This window comes from Spermophilus citellus, assembly GCF_964194105.1.
Source record: "Spermophilus citellus genome assembly, chromosome: 16".
Lineage (NCBI taxonomy): Eukaryota > Metazoa > Chordata > Mammalia > Rodentia > Sciuridae > Spermophilus > Spermophilus citellus.
The window spans coordinates 71,393,954-71,418,003 of NC_138196.1; the positions used below are offsets into that span (position 1 = coordinate 71,393,954).

Consider the following 24,050-nt stretch of genomic DNA (forward strand, 5'->3'; position numbering starts at 1 on the left):
GACCTCTGCCTTTTGAAGCCATGACTCCTGGAGTTCTTTAGATGAATTAAGGACATTTTTCCATGGGTCTCTAACACCTGGTCTGGCTGATAAGGGCTGAGGGACTCCTTAACATGTGCAAGGTTCCAGAGGCCAGTGACTTATCTCTCCTCACCAGGGCCATTCCTGAGCCTCCTGGATAGCACACCATAAAGGTCACTTTTAACTGTCCTCATGCTTATCTTTTAGTAGTGAAATACTGAAGAAGTACAAGAGTTTCCCTATTATTCTCTTCCCTAAGAATGCAGTCTTGCTATGGGTAAGCCAGTGTCCACATGAGACAGATGTGTTCCTCTGCTCAACAACTTGTAGATGAAGAGCTCCAGGAAAAAACAGGATGGAAGCATGGTTCTGAGAACCAGAACACACCAACGAACATATCAGGCACAACTGACAGAAGACACTTCCCCTGCCCACAGGGATTACAGCCTCAAGCTGGAAGACCCTTCAGTCTTCCTTTCTCCACAGCAGGCATCTCCACTCCAGCCACTAGCTGCACGGCACCCACTACACCTTCAGGTACTCTCAGTTCCATGAAAGCTCACAACAGGTGAAACCAGAGGCCCTGATCAAAGACCATCAGCCCTGGGCAACCTCAGGGAGGACTGATATCAAGCTCAGGGGATCACCAAGGTGGTCTGATTCTCATCTTGAACACCCTGGTCACACTTAAAATTTTTCCATTACATTTAGGTCTCAGAAGCCAACATGGCATCTCAGTTTGAGTCTCATTGACTCTCCTGCCTTTTTTTAAAGAAAAATTTCCTAAGAAATTTAAAAGAGGAAGAAGAAATTGCCCTATGAGATGAAGGCTTTAAGAAGGTTAAGGAAAGAGAAAAGGTAAGATAGTCATCTCCTTTCCATACACAAAGGTCTTTTAGTTCAACTCCTGGGAATTAAGGGGTGAAGAGAAAAAGTGACTTCCCAATCTCATAATCAGTAGCAAAATTGGTCCAACCTATGCTCTTGGGGATCCCCCTACTGAAAACCAGGGCCTCGACAAAGAACCAGTTGAATAAACTAGAGTGGCTTATTTGAGAACATTCTGGGAACAGAAAGAACATTGCTCTCCTCCCTGTTACTAGGCATATCAGAAGCATCCAAGAATGGATGAGGTAAAGGCTGGGATGTAGCTCAGTGGTAAAGCGTTGGCCTTACATGTGTAAAGCCCTGGGTTCAATTCCCAGTGCCCAGAGGAGGCAGAGGTGGGAGGGTGGAGATGAATCAAAAGACTGCCACAAAGAGTGAGACAAAGTCTAAGAACACCACTGGACAGCTGCCCCCCTTCTCCAAAGCATAAATAGTTCAGTACACCTAAACCAGATCCAAGGACAAGCCACTGTGTCCTTTGAATAAGAAGATAAAACCCATGGAAATAGTCCAGTCTAGCACTTCCGCATGCATTACTTTATTTCACTCACAAGATGTCCACTTTGCAAGAAAGGAAACTGAGGATCAAAGAAACTTGACCAAGGTCACACAGCTGGTAAAGAAAGAGCAAGTCTGGAAGTTAAGCCCACATCTTCCAAGTCCATATTCAGTGTACCTTCTAGCTGATCCCCACCCTGTGCTGTGGATGACAAGAAGCCAAATACAACAGCAGACCAAAAGGCTGACTACACCACACCCTCGGGGTACTGAAAGATACTAACAGCCCTGCTGGAACTCATCACAGACTGTCTCCCCAGAACTTCAAGACAGAGGATTTTCAGGGCTCAGCCCAGCCCTCTACTCAGAGCTCCAACCCCTGGTCACCCTGCAGGAACTCTGGGTGGATCATATGACCCACACAGCGTGGCTAGGGCAGGATGTGTCAGATACATTAGGCTCTGGGTGACACAGCCCAGCTGTGAGGCGGCTCCCAGACATTCCAGACCCTGCAGGACTGAGGGAGGAAGCAAGCTGTACAGAGAGCTGGCAGACCCGACAGAACTTTCCATACCACATTTGTACTTTCACACCACACGACAGTTTCAAATCAAGTTCCAAAGAAGAACTGCACAGACTATGCCTTGCAAGGATACACTAGGAAATGCCAACAGAGGCTCCCTTGGGGAGCGGGATCGAAGGGACCTCAATGTGAGGTACCTCAGGCACCGCATTCCTTTCATAATATTTTTGGAAACTGAACTGAAACTAAAATTTAAAGCTATGAGGATCACTGGAAAGTTATGAAGGTGAAAAGAGAAACAGTGTAAATTACTAACACATGAAAATTATTTTAAACCAAAATTTCAGAAACAACGAGGCATGAGACCTGTATAAGGCACAACAGGGTGTATTTATTTCCATACACAATTTGTATGGGACCTTCCCTTGACCATAACAGGAAAAATGGAGCTGTTTTGGGAGGAGCCAGAATGTGTGTAGTACTGACTCTGTGCCAGATATTTTTACATATTACTATTACCTCAATAACTCTGGAAGCGATGCTATTATCCATAGTAGCCGACCAGGAAATAAAAAACTAAACTGTGACACAGCTGCACAGCTACCAACTCCTGGAGCAAAGAGAAAGGGCGAAGCCACAGCACTGGAAGAGCAACCACCTCCGCGTGCAAAGGGCAACCTGCACCCAGGGAAGGGACACCAAGACAGCGGCCAGCTTCTGGCAATCCTATTTTATTCCCTGTGTAGGTCGCACACCACCTCTGAGGCACATGAGCAGAGTCCTCCATACTCAGGGACGACACTGGCATGCCATCAAAAGGCCTGGCGCACACAGCAGTCTTTACCAAGTATTGATGATTTACACTAACAGACCCATTTTCCACTTCTAGCTCCCCCTGCCACCCAATGGAGCCTTTGAGAGATGGCCGGCATGGGACAGGGAGAGGGGTGCTACCTGAAACCTACCACAAGGCAGTCCAGAGAGTGAGCAAATCCACAGCTCCCATCTCATCACCACACTTCTCTAACCTCTAGGTGCCCCTCATGTGCCCAACATGAGAAAGCACAATTTAAACAGAATGCTGATGTTTACAGGGCTTTTGATCAGTGCAGAACAACTAGTCACTGCTTCTGTGTACAGCACCTCAGTCAATCCTCCAACCCTCACGTTAAGCACTGAGGCCATTCTTACTGGACAGGACAGGAATCGGCACTTCAGAGTGGTTCCATAAATTGCTCCAAGACAAACTGTAAAAAGTAGAGGTGACACTTATACTTATTGGTCTAGGACTGCTAAACACTATGCTTGTGCCTCCCGTAAAATATGTTTAGTGCCTTCCCCCCCCCCAAGTATTCTACTTGATCTTTATGATTAAAACTATGCAACAAAATGTTCAAACAGAGGAGGCAAAATTCTTATACCAATGAACTAATGAGACAAATGACATTATAAAATATTGGAAATATGAATTTAAAAATCTATAATCAAGAAATGCCAATGTAACCAACACAAACACACCTATTAGAGAAACAGCTAAACACCCTGGAAGGTCAAGCACTGGGGCTCTCGCTGGGTCTTGAGTGTTCATGAATCCTTCGATCCCAAGCATCCTGAGAATGGATGTGGTATCAATGGACTCGGCTTCTGTCCCTTCTTTAACACTGATGATCTCCCTTGTGCTCTCCAACTGTCTGGGTCTCTTGGACATGAAAACAGATCTTCCCAGAGATAAACTGTAGAGCTGAAATTCCCTCAGCTCCAGGAAGAAAAACCTCCCTCTGCTCTTCATTAGGCTCCTTTGAATTCTAAGACAAATCACCTTGCCATACTAACAGCATGGCCAACTTTGTTCTCGGAAAGGAAATAAGAATGACAACCCCAAGAAGTTGCTAAAGTGTTCACAGTCCAGGAGCAGCACAACTCCATCCAGGGAAAAGCTCATCTTGCATATGTTACAGACCTTGCAATAGATAGAGCCTCTTCATTTGTCAGCCTTACTAGGAAAATAATATATAGGAATAATCATTCTCTTAAGTTTTCTCCAAGATCTGAGCACAATGTTTTTAATTTGAAATTAATTCTTTTCAAATCTAAGGAATTCTGTATCACTACAGTTATCCACAATCCAGCACTGCCTAGGACCAGACAAAGACAATAAACCAAATTCCAGTTACCTCCGTCAGCAAACAGTCTGCCCATAAATTTGTCAGGAACACGAAGAGCATTCTCCCGTTCCATCTGCTCAGCAGACTTTCATCTTCTGCAAGGGCTCTTTTACTGGACTTCTAAAGCTGCTTCTGTGGCGAGCGCAAACTGCTACACACTGACTCCGCAGTGACATTCTCCCAGAATGCCACTGTATCCCTCAGGGGCTGCGGGATAAGAACTTGAAAGAAGTTGAAGGAGGACTTCCCTGCTCCCTGCAGGCCACCCCTCTCAGCAGGCACTTCCCTCCAACAGACCTGCTTCAAAAGTCCGACCCAGTGAGGTCACACATGACCTCACAAACATCCCGCTTAACTCTTTAAAAGCCAGCCACAAGCTCACAGCCAACAGAAAAAGCAGCTGTCTGAGCCTAACTGGAATGGCTGCTGTTTGAAGAAAGATGTTTGTCCGAAATCATTCAGAGAACAAGTAACCACAGCATCATTTCCCTTTAAGAGCTCTAAGGATTTTGTAAGAACTGTTGAAGTCCAGTTTCCAACAGCACACACACACTGGCCCTAGAGGAATGACTGCAATAACCCACAAACCAGAACTTACTATGTGATGCAAAGTTTAACTATGTTAAATGCACGACCTAATCTTAGGTGCTTGTGTTTTCTAGTTTCATTTCTAGTTTTGTTTTTCAGCAATGGCTGATAAAAAGACATCTGTTGTCCCATTGTTCAAATCCTGCTTCACACAGCCCGAAGTAGACAGGACACACTCACAGCTGTCAGATACAGACAACAGCTGCCACTGAAGCATCTGAAAGAGCAGGGATAACAGGAGTTGGGTGGTGCGACCCAGACACAGCCGCCAGACCCAACTAATGGAGAGCAGAGTCCACAGCAGTGCCCCAGAGGGGAACAGATTAACTTCAGTTGCCTTCTTTGCCAAGATTTTAATTTGGGTTTCTGGTATTTTTGTTGAGATGTGGGAATTATGGGGATCAGCAGGTAAAAGAACTAAAAGTTACCTTATAACCAGAGCACATAAAATTATAGACAAAATGTAATATGCCCTGGTTCACCAGAAAATGATTATACTTATAACACAAGCAATTTTATTCCTAAATATAGATCTAGTCTTAGGACACTCTTCTATTTGTGCACAGGAAGCCACAAAGAACATGGGCACTTTACTGCACTGTACGAAGTTTAAAAATACAAGTCACAGCCGGTTGCTGCGGTGCCCACCTGTAATCACAGCAGCTCAGGAGGCTGAGGCAGGAGGACCATGAGTTCAAAGCAAGCCTCAGCAACTTTGTGAGGCCCTAACCAATTTAGTAAGACTGTCTCTAAATAAAATATTAAAAAGGGCTGGGGATGTAGCTCAATGGTTAATCACCCCTGGGTTCAGTCCCTGATACCAAAACAAAAACAAAAAAAAAACACAAGTCACAGCCAAAATGCTCACAAATAGAAAAATAAAATGTAGTCACACATAGTGAATACTATACAATAATCAAACTGATAAGCAAAAGCTTTTTAAGTTATTAAAAATCATTTTCAAATGTTGAAGTAAAAAGTGTTACAAAGGGAAACAAGAGTTCGTTAAGTTAGTTTATGAAGTTCAAAAGCACATTAAGTGATACCATGGTTATGGCCACACCCCATGCTGTGGTGATGTATATCAGCACATGGCTACCCTGATGGAGGGAGGGAAGGAGGAACAGGACCAGAGGCATTCACAGGAGTTTGCAATTCATCTGTTTTCTTAAGTGGGCTGGTGAGGTCACAGGTGTCTATCATCATCTGCATTTGCTGGCCTCCCTCAAACATTATGCAGTTTGAAAACATCAGCTGCTTAGTGGCTCTCCTCACCTGCTCTGGCTGCCAAACTAAGAGAATAGGAGTCAAGAGGTCTTTAACTCCCTTAATTCCCAACTCTGAAAGTCCCCAGAGCCAAGCAGCTGCCACCAGTTGTACCACAGTTGGGCTCCCTCCCTCTGGAAAGCCACCCTGTCCTACACGCCCCCACACACACCCATGTATGCCCACCTTGTCCTGCAAGGCCCACTTCCAAGAGAGCCACCCTCCCAGGAGGGAGCCCTGCCTTGCCCCCCAGGCTCTGTACTGGAGTCTGTGAGGCGATCCCCCTTCCCTTTCGGAGTCACCCAGGCATAGCCAGCAGCCAGCTCATTAAGCTCTTCATTCCACAAAAAATGGGTGCCTGGTGTGTATCAACCCCTGTGCTAGAGGTTCTCGAGGCCCAAACCCAAGACTTAAGGAGTCAGTTGACAGCCTGATAAGAGGGACAGGCCTGTCCCGACTAAACCTCATACAAAATCCTAAAACAGTTGTTAAATGAACGCCAAGAACCAATAATAAACTTTTATGATTTTATTTCACAATAATGATTATTCAATACCTCGTTTTTCCTGAAGACCACAGTATTACTCTTGGCAAGAAAATATCACCTTGTTTGTGTGGAGGCGGGGCTGCTAAATAGAGTCATTAGAAAGACAATAAAAAGCTGTCATTGTGACTCCTCACCTTCAGTCATCTAAGGCTCTTGGAATTTTTATGAGCTTCGTACAACACCTGAGGTCCTCCCACCAAGGACAACATGCCCCTGAGGGGACCTGGCCAACATTCCTGGGCACTCATTAGCACAGGTGGCCTGCTGTCCCTTTTCCCATTTAGGGAAATGGAGGGTGAGAGAATTCGCTCAATCTGAACCCAAGCAGCCTGATGGAAGAACCCTCCACTGAACTGTCTGTGGTAGTCTCCTCTCCCTTCGCCCGGACAAAACCCCTCAGACGATCAACTAAAAGGCAGAAAGTGTTATCTGGCTCACTGTTCCAGGGTTTCAGTCCATGGTGGCTTGTCCCTGTCACTTTGGGCCTGTGGTGAGGCAGCACATCATGGTAGGAGACCTGGGTAGAGAGAAGATGCTCACCTCAGGGCGCCAGGGAAGAGACAGGGAGGGAGGGAGGGGCCAGGTCCTGATATCTCCTCTAAGGGCACGCCCCTATGACCTCACTTCCTCCAAGTAGGCCCCACCTCTTAAAGGTTCCACAACTTCCAATACTCCCCCAGGCTAGAGACCAGGCCTTCAGCACAGGAGCCTTTTAGAAACGTTTAAGACCCACACCACAGCTGGGCACAGTGACCCACGCCTGTGATCCCAGTGACTCTGGAACATGAGGCTGGAGGATCACAAGTTGCAGGCCAGCTTGGGCTTCTTTTTTTCTTTTTCTTTTTCTTTTTTTTTTTTTTTTTTTTTTTGGTAGTTGTAGATGGACAGCATGTCATGTCTTTATTTATTCATTTTTATGGGGTGCCTCACACATGCTCCGCAAGTCCTCTACCACTGAGTCACAGCCCCAGCTCCCTAACTTGGGCATCTTAGCAAGGCCCTAAGCAACATAGTGTCTCAAAATAAAAAAATACAAAGGACTGGGGACAGAGCTTAGTGATAGAGTGCCCCTAGGTTGAATACTCAGTACCAAAAATAAAAAATAACAATACTGTTTCCTAACAAAAAAGTCAATCCACCCCTGTATTTCTAGTACCCTATGTTACTACAGCAGAGAGGCAAGAAGTCAATTCCAGGCCCCCAGCCAGGAATACTTTGCTTTTAAAAATCTCTGTTAGATGGGCTCTCCCTACCACAAGCACAGTTACCTTTAACAGGCCTGCTGACCCAAGACAGCAACTGTGTCCTCCTCAGATTTGAATTCTGCCTCTAACCAGGTTCCAGTGAGTGCTTCTCAAACTTTTCGGACTTGTGGAATCCCCTGGGAATTTGTTAAACTGCAAAATCTGAGATGCTGTAGTTTTAACAAGGTCCACGCTGATGTCCATGCTGTTAGTCTGAGATGGACTGACGGATTTACTGGCCTGCAAATCAGAATCACTGCAAAGTCAGGGATGCTGTCAGTGTCTGGGAGTCACTCTAGACCCACAGAGTACAGAATCTCCAGAGAATCAGAATTTGAGAGAAACCCCCACATAATTCCAATGTGCTGTTAAGTCTAAGAATCAGTTTTTGTCAGCTTTATTATACAAACATGGTCCATGGACCATAGTTGTAACCACCTGCATTATCTTGTTAAAATGTAGTAGTTAGGAGTGGGGTCAGAGATTCTGAATTTCTAACAAGACCGCATGTGAAAGCTATTAAGTAGCAAGATGATGAGTAAAAAAAGGTCAGAAAATTTCAGCGGTATGGTGCATTTGATTTATAAAGCTTTCCTTTCATAATTTTAGATGCAGAGACTAGCACATGGAGGTTCAGGCACAGGAAGGAACCTGAAACAGCATGTGAAGCATGGGGATTAGGAAGCCACAGCATGTTTCTAATATTGGTTTTTATAGAGTTTAATATTAAACTTCAGTAGCATCAGTGAGAAAGATTCTAGTCAACTTCCCCAGCACCACCACCACAGCCTGCTGCTGGTGCTGAAGTTGAAGGCCCTGCTGGAAGCCAATTCAACATGGACCGACCCTACCTCTGTTCATAAAACACTTTAAGAAATCAAAAAGAAACACAGGATTAAAGCACTGGAAACATGCCCAATGGAGTTTCAGGCAAATTTGTGATTCTAGGTAGAATACTTGCAGAGAACTATTTACATGGGAAAGACCCATGTCTTTTTCCCTCCCCAAACCAAGGATCAATGTATGTCATGCAGGGACACAAACCTGGTGTTAAGTGACCTCTGCTAAGAACAATGTTGTCACTTCTCTAAAAGTTAAAAGTTGCCCGGATGTATGAATAAGAAGGCTGCTGTATCTATCATCCCAACCCATTAAAACACTAACCACCATTCCAGTTTTTACTTAAGGTCATGGTTTTCCTTGTAATAGTTTATGTTCCCAATGTCTGTTATCATTTGAGGTCAGCTTTGATAAAAGATCACCCGGGTAGCCAGCTTCTTACTAATCTTCACGCCAATATCCACGAGCACCCGTGGAAATATGGTTGGTTGTTTAATGTTTAAACCACAGAATCAGAACATCTCTGAGAGTGAAACTAGTTCAAATCCAGGACCACTTCCTAAGTCATCACAAATTTATACAAGAGGCACCCAACAAATGGACAGTCCATGGCCACCAGAGCTAGGGCCCTGTGAAGGGCCCAGAAAGAACAAGCAACAAAGAGCACCGCGCTTCCCCACGGGGGTCCCTGACATCGGCCCACAGTGGAGAAGGGAGGCAAGCACAGAAGAGAAACTGGCTTTTCAGGGCATACCGTCTACAAAACAGTGTGAGGAGCCACAAGGGCCCAGGTGTTCTTCTGTGCTGGATGCGGGCACCTCTCAAGCCCACCCTCAGCTCACTCCCTGCAGTGAGTGCTTCCTCAATCCCACAGCTGCAAGCATCACCTGGGAGAGGGGTGCCTTCAAAGTCTCTCTAGTGACCTTCGATTCCACATTCCCAACACCCTCCATGAAAGACCCTCACACTCCTCAAACTCAACCTACTTAAGGCTGACCTCCAAGGTGTTCTACAAACCCTGCTTCTTTCCCAGACTCCTGCCGACTGCCTCTTGATTCAGTAAGCCAACCTGCTTAAAAATGCACCAGCAGTTTGAGTCAGCCCCCCACATACTACACGTAAAACATTAACCAAATCCTTGTGTCTTAATTTTTTTTCCCTTTACCAGGCTTTTTCTTTCCTAATTCCTTATTATTCCATAAAGTATGACCTAGACCACTACAAAGACTGTGATAAACTGAAGGTGAATGAATATTCCCTGACTAGAACTTAGCAAATCCTTCCAACAAAATCATAAGAATTGTAAATTGGTTGGAAAGGTTATTTCCACTTTACTGATAAGGATCAGAGTTTCAAGAATGAAACAACCTACCCAAGATCAAGCTGCCAGTAATCCACATGTTAATTCCACCTACCACAGTGCATTGCACTCTATAAAAAGGAAGTGATGTTTCAGGAAATCCAGAAATAAGTGTCTCAGAAGGGTTAGGGCTGGGAAGGCTGGGTGCCGAGGCGGGTGGCAGTGGGGGTGCTCGGGGAGTGGCATGATGGCTCCTCCTTAGGTGCTACTGCTAGTCATTTCATCATCATCTACTATAGTATTAGTCGGCTTAACTTTCTTTCCTGTGATTCACCTCACTTGCCCCTCCCTCCTCTATGTAGGTATTATTAATTTGCTTTTGCACTTGGAATACAGATTTTATGTATTTACTCACAACTGCACACCCAGTAAGTAACTGAGACAGGACTCAAAATCGAGTACCACTGTGGGTGAACCCTAATGGAGTCCCCACCCCACCCACAGCACTGAGCAGGAACTCCTCCTCTATGGTTAAAAAAAAAAAAAATCAAAATTCACTACTACATCCACTTCAGAAAGCTAGAAAGAAAAAACAATGAGATCCTCCCTAAACCATAGAAGAAAAGAATTAAAGAAGTGAACAGAGCCACAGCAGCCCACAATGAACCACGAGGCAGCGCAGCTTCCCGATCCTAACCCTAACGACAGAAGGAGAGTCGGGAACTCCCTGGGCACCCAGATCCCTAGAGACAACGTCACGAAGTCAAAATAGTTTCCCTGTCAGCGGCTCAGCTAACCCCACACTATTATTTATATGGTGTATGAAAATGTTTTTTCTGGTTTTATACTGGGATGCCAGAAAAATTTCTTAAGTCATACTTCCAAAAAATTTCTGTGTGACTCTTATTTCATGCGACTTCTTCCTAAGCAGAAAGGCACGAAGGAAAGAGACAAACTAAAGATGACAGAGGATCCTTCTGAACACCAGCGTTCCGTGTGAGATGGGGTAGGGGAGACAGGAGGAAGCAGAAAACCACAAACACCAAATTCAGAGTGGACTGAACACTTGAAGCACTTTCCTCAGGCCTGTCAGCTGCACACAGATGCAATCCACCCCTTCCCCAAACTCCTCGATATCTGAAGGAAAAGCTAGGAAGCGGAGACATAGAATCCATCTACTACTCTGAAAAGGTAATTTTAAAAAGCAGTTTTAAAAAGCCAGAAGAGAAGTTCCTGCCACATTACTGCATTTGCTCTCTTTTCCTCTCTGTCCAAACCCAAACTTAAAAGAAGCTGACAACATTCGGGTCTCTGTGGTCACAATGACAACATCCATGCCTTATGGTCTTTGGGTCAGAACTTACAGATTGGAGTCGTGGTCCTCGGCTGATAAGCCAGCGCAAGAGAAGCACCCAGACACAAAGGAACCCATTGGAACACAGACAACTGCAAGTCCCTATCCTTTCTAATTTGGGAGCCATGTGACTGGACTTCACACAGCACCGCTGACCCTGGGCAGCCTGAGTGCCTGTAGTTGGACCACAAAGGGAGGAGATGTTACTCTTTGCCCCTTCATTAAAATATTGTGTTACACACACGGCAGGGCAAGCTGTCTCCCGGCTGACAGGCAGCTCCTTGGTAAGCGGTCCATCAGTCTCCAGCACCTGGCAGAATCGTTTCTGTCCAGATTGATTCCAAGACGTTAAAAGAGGCATTTTATCCTTATCAAGAGTGATCCATTTGATATCACAAAGGTACACACTAATCAAAGACAAATAGTGAGATAAATACTCAAAAAAAAATGTTCTTCCCAACCAGCTATTAGAATAGTATAGATTTGGAATATTTTTTTCTTGGACTTAGGGTAGGGACAGCAGCAGGAAAGAACTTGATCTCCCTATGGCTACGAAAGCACAGCTAACTCCAGATTGTATCTGAAAGAGGATGTTCCAAAGTGCTCATCGCAACTCCCCCGCTTCTCACCTTTCTTTAGAGTAACAAAGGAATAAAATAACATCAGCACATGCTCAAAAGAAATCACTGTCAAATACTGCCACTGAAACAATCTTTCATGACAAAGTAAAAAACACATACTAAAATATGAAAGGATTTAAAAATATTTCCAAGCAATACCAAAACAAATATTTTTGCTGTTGCTTTTGTTGAAGGTATTTGGTCCTGTTTAGGATCCATCATGCAATCATTATCAGTCATCCCCTTGATTGAAGAGCTCAATTCAGCACAGGTCCTAAGAGCATGGGCTCTGGAGGCTTACTGCTTGGGTTCAGGTGCTGGGTGTGCCTCTTACCATTTGTGCAACCTTGAGCAAGTTATTTAAACTCTCTGTGCTTTAATTTGTCTGAAAACTGAGAACAGTAATAGCTTCATTCTTTCTTCCAGTTTATTAAGAGACTTAAAGCACCACAGCTTTACCAAATAAATAAAACCCGTGGGCCTCAGGTTTTATATAAAAGCACAATTAGAGACTAGGCTAAAGTAATCTTAGAATATTTTCTACTAGCTAACAACCAAGACTGTATACATTAACATCAATTCAGATGGGCCTAATTTCCTTAAGTATTCTACTCAATATCAAAGGGCATTATTGGGGGATATTCAGTCTCACTGTTCCTTCTTCAACCCTTCCTCAGAGTTCACTTTAGCCCATGTGGTCAGACCTCAGCCTAGGACCCAGGAATACCGGAGACCCATGAACAGAAATGGAGCACCCAGCATGTCAGCTTGTTGTATTGATCACCTTTCTTTTGTAAGTATTGTACTTATTAATAAAATTGGATGATATTCTTTTCCTTGAGTTGGAGCTGACCCTCAGGGCTTGGCTGAGGGCAATCAATTACACTGACTACTGTGCAGTCAGCAATCTAGGCTGGATTTCCTCAGCAGGCACAATACCTCCAAGCCAACTTCCTTACCTCTGCAGAGGGATGTTTTAAAAAGGCTGCTCATTGATTGCTTTAAAATCTTATGGAAACAGGTTTATTAATGACTTGTTAAGTTTTCCCTCAAACTCAACAACACGCCCCAACCACCATCAAAAACAACCACCAGTGCTGGGGGTGTAGCTCAGTGGTAGAGGCCTGCCTTGCACCTGTGATACACTAGGTTTGATCCTCAGCACCACATAAAAATGAAGACACTGTGTCCATCTACAACTAAAAATAAAAAAATACACCAACCACCACCAGCGCTCCAATTAAAACTTAGTTTCTTTAAAAGAGACCAACCCAGTTTCTATTTCTGAAGACACATGGCATGAAACAGAGCAGATGGAAAGAAACAGTAATGACATTAAAGACCAGGCACCGAGAGCAGCGAAAAGGCCAGGTCTAGGCACCAGGTGACTTGAACTTGTGCAAAGGTTCCATCAGTAGAGAGTCGTGTGACTTTGGGTAAGTCTCCCCACCAAAATGGGACACCGATTCTTTATCATAGAACAAAGTCAAGGGGGAATGGGGGTAGGAATGAGATGGACATCATTACCCTAGGTACATGTATGACTGCACAAATGGTGTGACCCTACTTTGTGTACAACCAGAGAAGTGAAAACTGTGCTCCATTTATGTAAAATGAATCGAAGAGCATTCTGCTGTCATGTATAACTGGTTAGAACTCATAAATTTAAAAAATAAAAAAGGTAAAAAACCCAAGGTCATCTAAGACCCTTTCAAACTGTACTTCCTCAGCCCACAATACTAACATAATTCTTCTGAGATTGCAACTTCTCCAAAGGGCGGGGGGTAAAGAAAAATACGAGACCTTTTTAGTTCCTTTAAAACTTTTTAGGATCATTCTGTCACACACACACACACATACACACACACACACACACACACACACACACACACACACTTTTAACCTTAACATAAATATATACCTCAAAATAAAACTTCCTTCACCTACAACCACTTACTATCTTATGTCAACTCAAAGGATACAAAATGAGGAGTCCCATCAAGCTGCTCTGTCCATGTGGCTGCAGCCCTGGGGGACCAGGGCAATGACCGCCAGCCAGGAGACCTGGAGGACAAGGGCCAGGACTGGTGAGAAGCAGGCTGGCTGGCCTCTGAGGTACATCTCCCACAGTGTTAGAATTTGGACTTTTATCACTGCGAGGTATCACGGCCTGATGATGCGGGTGACACAGCTGAAACTTCATCTCCAGACAGCCTGAAGAATTTAGGCCAGTAAATCTTAGGCTAAAATACTATGACCTACTCCAGGATGCTAAGGATTTGACTCTGTCCGTGCTAAATGCCCCGCACCCCTGCTGCCCAGACCATGGCCACTTCCTGTTCTCCGTGGCTTTCCTCCAGTTCCCTCCTGTTCAGACACTACTCGCCTCATACCTTCATGGACACACCTTCCCTGCGGCTTCTGCAGTAAACCTCTCAGCCCAGACCACCTCCAGTTCCTGACCTGGTTTTGATCAGATGTAAACAGCTTCCATTCACCCTAGAAAGTCGGGTTGGAACTGAGAGGAAATTATCTACATGCCTGTCACACAGCACTCTGTCACAATTCAGTCACCAGAGATGATGAGGAAGCAAAGGACTAACTTGTCACCCTCCCCTAGGGAACATCCCCTCTCAAGGGTGCCTCCACTTAGAACACCCCACTCTCTGACACACTCCCTTTTCAAGGATTCCCCACCTCGGGACACCCTCCCCCTCTGGGACCCTCAAGGAAACCCCCAGAGCTCATTCCCCTCAGGGACCCTTCAGGGAAACCCTATTCGGAGGGACACACCTTGGGGACACCTTCCACTCAGAGATATAGGAAGCCCAAACTTGGACTTAACAGATGCCCAATTCAGAGTCAATCATTTCCCCAAGCTCCTACTCATACCAGGCGCTGTGCTAGGTGCTCATCCATGTCAACCCTTTCAATCTCACGGTCACACCACACACAGGGTATCAGACCCCATTTTGCAAATAAATAAATCAACCTTCAGAAAGAGTAAGTGGCTTGTCCAAGTAATTCAGACCCGAGTCTTGGGCTTCTGAGACCTTCTTTTCATTCTCTGTGACCCACAACCAACACCCACAACCAATTTCACAGGAGAATGCGGAACTACAATGTTACAGTGTACCAGCCTTGAATTTGCTCATCCAATAAAACACAAACCTATAAACTAGTTATAGAAAATGCCAACTCAGGGTCAATTGTTCCAAAAGAGATTTGCTGGATACCTGTAGTACGCACACTGACTTTTTTTTTAAGCACCGATTTTCTTATATAGCTTTATCCCTATTTAACCTTCCCTCCACCACCACCTAAATACACAATACACAAGGGAAAAAAATATCAAAACTAAATTCATAAAATGTATGAGTTTTAGTGTTCTCTGACTACTGATGGAGATGCTAAATGAGAGGCAGGTGACCTGAAAGTGAAGGTTAAGAAAAAAATGAAATGCTAGGTAATGCACAGCTGCAGAAGGAATCCCTAAATGACAGAGATGGTGCATGTAACCGATATAATCTGTCATTTTACCTCCCAGATAGACTTCAATCCTGAAGTAGAAAGAGAAAATAAGTATTTACAGACTTGCCAAGAATCAGCTTTATCAAGCATCTGTATCAGATCCTCCCCTCCATCTAATGTACAGGAAGACAGCCAGACAGAACAGGATCTTGGGGAATAAAGGGCTAAAAGAGTCTAGTGACCATCAAACCCAAATCCCTAGGAATCTCTGGACTAACCCAATGACCTGCTCCTTGTCACCAAGAAATGCTGGTGCAGAATACAGCTCTTTTGTCACAGTAGAGGCCGCTGTCAAGCCTCCTGGCCACCCACAAGCACTTGCTAGTATCTACACAAGGTAATCCAGGGAACACCACAGAAGAGAAGGCACACAGCTGGCCAATTTGGCAAACCATGAAGGTGTACTGTGCCAGACCTTAAAACCCAAATTACTTTTTACTCACATCCTTTGCTTATATCCAGAGAAACTGGCCCAAATGATTTTAAAATATAGTCCACACTCCTATTTCCCAAAGAAAGAATTCTACAAACACAGCCACCCACAAAATGAGCGACAGTGGGTCTGGTACCTTCCCCAGAAGGCCATCTCCGGGTGGCCTTTCATGTACATGGAGTCGCTGGCATCATTCAGTCCGTTGGTGATCCCGCCAGAGTAGCCCAGCAGGATCCCGCCATCTGCTGAGACACTCAGGACATCCTGATGTCCTCCCGCTGAGGTCCTCTCCAAGAACTGACCCCCTTCTTTAATGCGCTGCTGGATCATTGGCGTAAGGGGCATCTCAAAGCTGAAGTAGCTATCTGGCTCCGAGTAGAGTGTCTCCAGCGACTCTGCACTGTAGTACAAAGAAGTGTTGTCCAAGATGGTCTCAAACTGGGAGCTGTACACGTCAGTGGAGTCCTCAGTGTACCCTGGCCCAAGCAGTTCATCATCTTCGCCCCTGAGGTGCTCCTCCTGCTCCAGGATCCTAGAATGAAAATAAGAGTAAAGAATTTCAATACTAGGTGATTTGGGGGTGGTGGGGGCGCTACTGGGGACTGAACTCAGGGGCACTCGACCACTGAGCCACATCTCCAGCCCTATTTTATTTACAGACAGGGTCTCACTGCATTGCTTAGCAACTCACTTTTGCTGAGGCTGGCTTTAAACTCACGATCCTTCTGCCTTAGCTTCCCAAGCCTCTGGGATTACAGGCATGTGCCACCGAGCCTGGCAGGTTAATTTTTTTTTTCTGCTTCAATCTAATAAAAATGATGTTCTGTAGGTATAGCTCATATTCACTGAACTTGTGTGTTAACCATATTTAGGTTTTTAAGGGTTTTTTTAAGTTTTTGGAGGTTCTGGGGATTGAACACAGGAATGCTCCACCAATGAGCTACATCCCACGCCATTTTTATTTTTATTTTTTTTTTATTTTGAGACAGGGACTTGCTAAGTTGCCCAGGCTGGTCTAGAACTTGCAATTCTCCTGCTTCAGCCTCCCAAATCACTGGGATTATAGGTATGTGCCACCATGACTGGTTAACATATTTAGGAAAGAAGATATGAAACACATTTGGGTTAAAAAAAAATTCTTAGCACACATGTGACTACACTGTAAATAATTTAATAAAGTTTCAAACCAGTTTCTTAATGTATGAATGCATCTGGTCCAATGAATATTTGCATAAAATATTAAATTCTCAGCTATGCTCCACAAATTCTGACCATATACAACTACCATCATTTTTAATTATGACAGAAGCAGATAAACATACCATGCAAACTTGATTCAGTAAATTTTCTGTATACACTAAACTGAAAGGGAAGGTACTGGGGAATAAAACAGATCGAATTGTTATGTACATGTACGAATATGACATAAGGAATCCCACTTTTAGGTATAATTTTAATGCAGCAATAAAAATAATTTTCTAAAAATACACTAAACTTTCATCAGTTATTAATACTTTCTGATTTAAATAAAAACAAATGTCCTGAAAAGGATGACTTCAGCAGAATCCAAGGGCTGCCCTCTGCTGACAACAAAGCCACACTGCAGAGAGCACAGGTCCAAAACTTCCCCACCATGAATGACCTAAGAAAAGCCCAGGGACATGGTAACTCCAGGGCCACCCAAAGAGGCTAGCACCAACTTACAGCTGATAAACTGGGTGGGACACTGATTTTGACAGATAAATATAAAAAATACACAACATGTTTTTCAAATACTAAAAATGAACATCAGTATTACTAAATGAAGTTTAAAACTTGGTGAGGTGGATCAGTAGTAAAAGCAGGAGGCTGAGCCAGAAAAAGGGCTGAGTTATATATAGCTCCATGGCAGAACTCTTACCTAGCATGCATGAGGCCCGGGATTGATATCCATCATGGACGGGTGGAGGGGAGAAGAAAAACCTGGAGCTTAATTCTGGCTATGCCAGTTACTAGGTATGTCACTTTAAGCAACTTTACTGAACCTCTCTGAGCCTCCAATTCCTATAGATAGGAATAATAAGTTAAGTATCTCATAAATAACCCATAGTTCTAGTTATTACCAGAAGACAACAATGCAGTTGTTCTTGTTGTGTTTTAAGTTGTGGAAGGTCCACCATGTACCAAATTCTATTCTGGGCTTATATCTCGTAAGGTCTTCCCACTGACCTTGGAATAAGACACAGAGTTCTATGCAGATGCTCCTTCCCACAGCCTGGCTAACTCTTTTTCATTCCTCAGATCTTAGCTTAATGACCATTTCCAAAAAAGGGCCTTAGCTAAGCCATCAACTGAACGAGCCTCTCCCCCTCCACCCAAATTATTCTGACGTGTCTTTGTTGTTTTCCTTCATAGTACCTGGCACGATTTGTGATCCCACACTAATTACTGTGTTCACAGGAAAAGTGTTTTTCCTCAGTGGTCAATTCCACGAGGACAGTGACCACAGACTCTATCAATTTTCAACATTCCTTTATGCCCAGCATCTCACAGGGTCAAGGACAGTAAACAGTGGGGAAATATTTGTGGAAAGAATGGAAGCAAAGAGAAGAAAGAATGAATTAATAATCTGAACAGAAATACACATTCTGACAGGAATATAAATACTAAGCCATATGCTACGTATCAAGGCTGGTTTGAGGAAGCCCTGGAGATTTTACATGCTAGGGGTGGGAGAGGATCCTAACGGTCTTCCTAAAGGAGCACAGGTCTCAGCAGACATCTCCTTGTATAGAACAAACACAAAACTCAAATCACAAAGAACACTTCCCCCTTGACAGAGATGTGCTCCTACATAAGCTCTAACACAGGTGTCATGAGGGCTGACAGGGGACGAGGGTGCACATTCCAGTGCAGTTCACAGCAAATGATTCTACCCACAGGAACACAGGTGGTCAGTGGGTCCTGGTTTCCATTCATCCAAGCACAGAGCTGGTACGGATCTCAGAAATGTAGCCCAGGATGAATATCATGCCATACCAAGTTTAGACACCAGGGCCACAAATCAGAACACATACTACTTGTGAGAAGAAGGGAGTCCCATGTGAGTTCTGCAAACAAATGAATTACAGAGTCTTCCTCTGCCGTTTTGAAATGTGCTCTCTAAACACGGACAACTCCAATCCAGAACTTCTGGGTTCACATCTGAATGCAGGCTGCATTGTAACTGGTGTGCACTACACTGCAGCCGTTGGGATTTGTACCCAAGAAATGGTTGAGTTAAGATACAGTGACTACGTGAGATACAACAAAAGAGTCTAAATCTTTTCACACTGTTTCAAAGAACTATGGAGTGCTTTAGTTACCTTGATGCTGAAAAACTCAAAACCTGATGAATACAATACAATATCAGTGAAATGGAGTTGCAAAACTAAGGGTTCAACGAAGAGTTCAACGGTCTCTTCTGAAAGTTTGCCTGGTCCATGCCTAATGGACTTTGTTACAAGATCACCTTAATGTCCTATAAACTTGGAATCTAAGAAGGGCCTAGCTTAGGACACCTCTCTTTCATTCTATGATGAGGAGGATCCAGAGTACCACAGTCCCCCACTTATCTGCAGGGGACACATTATTCCAAGACACTCAGCAGATGCCAGAAACCAAGAATAATATTCAAATTCCAAGAATACTGTGTTTTTTCCTAAACATACATACCTATGATACAATTTAATCAATAAATGTAAGCACAGTGAGAAACTAACAATCATAAAATAAAAGAATTTATACCAATATACTATAATAAAAGTTATTTAAAACTTGGGAATCGCTTATTTCTGTAATGCCCCATTTAATATTTTCAAACCTCAGAAAGTGACACTTGAGGTAAGGGGCAACTGCGGTACTGTGAGTTGAGTTCTGTCAAGCACAGGACGATGGCTTTCTCTAACCAGGCATCACAGACAGCAAGGTGACTCTGGGAGCTCACCTTCCCTTGTCTCTCTCCGGCTCAGCTCTCTTCTCAAGATGTTGTCTGTTTTCCTTGAGGAAGACTTCATCCTCGCCACTCTCAGCAAGAGGCACAGGGGAAAATCTCCCTGAGCTAGCGCCAGGCCTCTTCGAGGGGATTTTCCAGGTTTCATCCCAAACACGCTCAGTTACACCAGCTAAATGGCCGGGAGCAGCAGCTGAGATGAGATGGCTTGGCACTTTGGAAAACTCTTTGCTTACAGGAGAGGCTGTCCTTTCCGGCGATGTCTCAAAATCAGCAGGAGCCTGTGTCTCTCTCTTCCCTCCTTCTGTCCACAGTATTTCCACCCCTTGAAATTCCACATGCTTGATCCGGCCTGCACGTCCCAGGGAGCCTCGATCACATCCCCCCGGGTGCTCTCTCCTAGCATCAGAAATCTGCTCTTTTGAAAAGCCAACGCTGCCTGCAGAGTTATCAGTTACTGCTGGGCTCCGTAGGGAGGACACGGGATAAGCTGGCTCGGACGCACAGAGAGCCCCTTTTCTCCCAGTAGTAGTTACCCGGGGAAGCTCAGCCTGGGTCTCTCCTGTTAATAGTGCAAGTGCAGTCAGATCTTTCTGGATGCTCAAATAAACATTTTCCTCAGTGGTTCCTTCAGCTGGAAGAACTGTATCTGGTGACGGTTCCCGGCCAACAGAGAATGGCTTGGAGGCTCTCTGTGTTTTATGACTGGCAGTGTCCAGCTCTTTTTCCACATGCTGAAATGAAAAACTAGAAACAGCATCTTTGTCCAGTACCTTTGTAGCCTGTAATGTTCCTGAAACTATTCTGGCTTCTGTGTCTTTCAGAGCAGAAATCAGAGAGTCAATGGATTGTAAACTTTGTTCCTTGAGGTGACTTTGAGAGGGGGCTTCAATGACATCTTTTGGTCCTTCCGTAATACTGTTGAGCCCAGAGCCTTGGCCAGCAAGAAGATGGACCCCCCGTGGCCCTGGCGGGTGGCATGGCAGAGACTCTGCATCAAACTCCAAAGAAGCTCTCAGGCCTTCTCTGCCTTCCTCCATGGTCCCATATTCTGGAAATTCATTTGTGACATTCGGTGGGAGTAAAGTGCTTCCTCCATGATCACCTGTGGATACAACAGAAGAGAAACATAACTTATTTCTGGACACCAGGCTCTCATATGTGTTCATCGGTATCCAACATTAGCTCTTGACAATACTTAGGTATCTGATTCTTTCACTACGCCTCTTTCCAACACCCTGTGGCTCTCATACTTACTTTATAGCCACCCCTGCTAGCATACATGCATGTCACAGCACAGGAGGCAATCCAATGACACATGCCGTACTTAACCCTGCTTCTGATAAGAGTCCCATGCATTAGCATGCAGTAACTCTGCTACTTCAAGGGCAAAAACAGATTAAAATGAATAAGTCTCATCTTCCAAATTCCACTGGGGAGACAGCAACATAAAATACTTATGTTGGTCACAATCAAACAGCCTTATGAATGTGCAGGACAAGCTCTGAGACAAAATCTCAGAGGAAAGACACTATAAAAAGTCAGTATATTTTCTAGCCAGAAGTCTCCCCATTCCACTATACAACTTCAGTGGGAAAGAAAATGGCCTTCAAAATACCCCTGAAGAAAGAGAGTGCAGCCAACATGGAATAGGAAACGGAAAGTTGAAAAGACATCTAGGATCCCCAAAGCCCAGACTTACTGTTCAATTTTTTAATTGATAAATGAAAGTTATACGTATTTATGGTATCCAACATGATATTCTGATAAATGTATACATTGTGAAATGACTAAATCAAACCAACTCATATATCCATTAACTTTATAATCCTTTTTGAATGTGGTGCAAACATGAAAAATCAAGTCTTAGCAACTTTCAAGTGTACAACACCTTGTTTAAAACTTCCTGGTTAACAATAGATCTCCTGGATTTATTCCCTGCACCTGAAAATGTACATTTTTTGACCACTATCTTCTCAATGCCACCCCTCCCTCTCCCATTAACCACTATTCTACCCTCTACTTCTATGACTTTGACTTTTTAATATTCCACATCAGATCACCAACTGCGTACAATTTCAATATTATCTTATGCAGAACCGCAACAAATGAAGCAGAGAAAACAATATTAAATTAGGCTACATTTATTATAATGAATCAAATTTACATTTTCCTATTAAAACGACAAGTCAGTGAGAACTGATAATGGGGACACTGACACATAAAATACTTAAATTGGGGGTTTACAGATAATAGTTACAATCTTTTCAGCCTCAGTACCGATCTCTCCTGAACTGGGTTTTGGTGACTCTGTATCTACACTAGAAATACAATATACTCACTTCTACTTTACGAAGGAGGACATTTGTTGCTGTTAAACCACAACAGAGTTACAACCTTCTTAGTTATTAAATTACTTCATATATGTACAAATAAATACACTGAAATGGCATGAGAGTCTTAATTTAAGTCATTAACAAAACAAGGCAACTTGGAAACATGATTTAACACGTTGTACCCTCCATGTGTTAAAATTTAATAAATGGTAACAACACACCTGAGGGTATATGTTGTTTCACATGCCATTTTCTTAAATAATTTGAAATGTAATTTTTAAAGCTAAATTGGAATCAAATGTTGATGGAATCTAAGAAGCACTTCAGCATGTCACCAGACAGAACCAACAGCTATGGCACGCTGAAATTTTTGAAAAGGAAGTAAATTCTCCAACACTTAATTTGAAAATGAAGACATGTAAAAACAATAGATGGTAGCATATTAGCATTTATTTTTTTCAGTGCCAAATATATTATTAGTACCTCTAATTTTCCCCCTCTTAAGATCCAGTGGGTTTTGGGTATATTCACAAAATTATGTAAGTATTACCACTATCGTCACAGAACATTTTCAATATCCCTAAAAAAAACTTCCAAATCCATTAGCAATCCCTCCCCATCTCACAACTCCTCAGTCCCTAGTAAGTACCAATCTGCTGTCCATCTTGACGGCTTGTGTATTTTGGACATTACATATATAATATACAAGTCAAATAATATGTGCCATTTTGGGTCCAGTTTCTTTCACTTAGCTCAATGTTTTCAAGGGTTATTCATATTGTAGCATGTATCAGAATTCCATTCCTTTTTATCACCAAATAATATTGCATTATATGGAAATACAACATTTTCTTTATCCACTTATCAATGGGGATGGCTATTTGGGCTGTTTCCATGTTCTGGCTACTATTAATAATAAATTTGTATATGAGTTTCTGCATCTAAATATAGCTTCAATTCTCTTGAGTAAGTGAATTTCTAGGTCATTTGGTAAATCTATGTTTAATGTTTTCAGGAAGTGCCAAATAGTTTTCCAAAGCAACTGCTCTATTTTATATTCCTATAGCATGTCTGAGGGTTCCATTATTACACAGGTTAGAGGATATAAAGTGGCATATCTCTGTGGTTCTGATTTGCATTTCCCCCATGGACTAATGAGATTGAACATCTTTTATCGTGTGCTTACTGGCATTTTTGTGTAGCTTCTTTACAGACATGTCTACTCAAATCCTTTGACAATGTTATAATTGGTTTATTTGTCTTATTGTTTAGTTGTAAGGGTTCTTTATATGTTCTGACAGAGGTTCTTTATCAGATATATATTTAGGAAACACCTCCCATTCTGTGCATTGTCTTTTCACTTAATTGATGTCTTTTGAAGCACAAAAAAGTTTAATTTTGATTAACCCAACCTTACCTATTATTCTTTTGTTGTTTATGCTCTTGATGTCACATGTAACAAATCACTGTCTAATCCAAAGATACAAAGACTTACTCCTGTTTTCATTTAAGAATTTTACAGTGTTAGCTATTACATTTAGATCTTCAATCTATGTTCTAGTTAACTTTTTTGAAGTAGAGATTCAACTTTATTCTGTCACATGTAGATATCCTGACGTCCGGCACTATCTGTTGAAAAGGTATTCTTTTCTGGCACTGACTTGTCCTGATACCCTTGCAGAAATTCACTTGTTCATAAACATAAAGGTTTTTTGGGACACTCAAGTTACTGCACTGAGCTAGATATCTATCTGTATACCCGCATCTCACTATCTTGACTATTATCTTGTAGCTCCAAGTAAAATCTGGAAGTAACAGTCCTCTAACTTTGTTTTTCCTTTGTCCGATGGTGATGGCCACTCTAAGCCCCTCATACATTCTGCATGTATTTTAGGATCAGCTTATCAGGCAGCTGAGATTCTGAAA

General features: G+C 43.2%; 1 protein-coding gene across 8 annotated transcripts in view; it reads right to left on the bottom strand.

Annotated features, from left to right (window-relative positions):
* The window catches only part of PSD3 (pleckstrin and Sec7 domain containing 3), a gene marked incomplete at its 3' end in the record, with an annotated part of 568,898 nt that overhangs the window by 272,992 nt on the left and 271,856 nt on the right, over nt 1-24,050 (bottom strand). For 6 of the 8 annotated variants that reach the window (XM_081269548.1, XM_081269547.1, XM_081269545.1 and 3 more), the window contains 2 exons: nt 19,783-20,893; nt 15,955-16,350 (listed from right to left, as the gene is read on the bottom strand). In XM_081269548.1, the coding sequence (XP_081125674.1) occupies nt 15,955-16,350; nt 19,783-20,893 (1,507 nt within the window). Of the gene's footprint in view, nt 1-4,104; nt 4,363-15,954; nt 16,351-19,782; nt 20,894-24,050 lie in introns of those variants that run through there. The other 2 variants (XM_081269552.1, XM_081269551.1) reach the window with 2 other exon arrangements.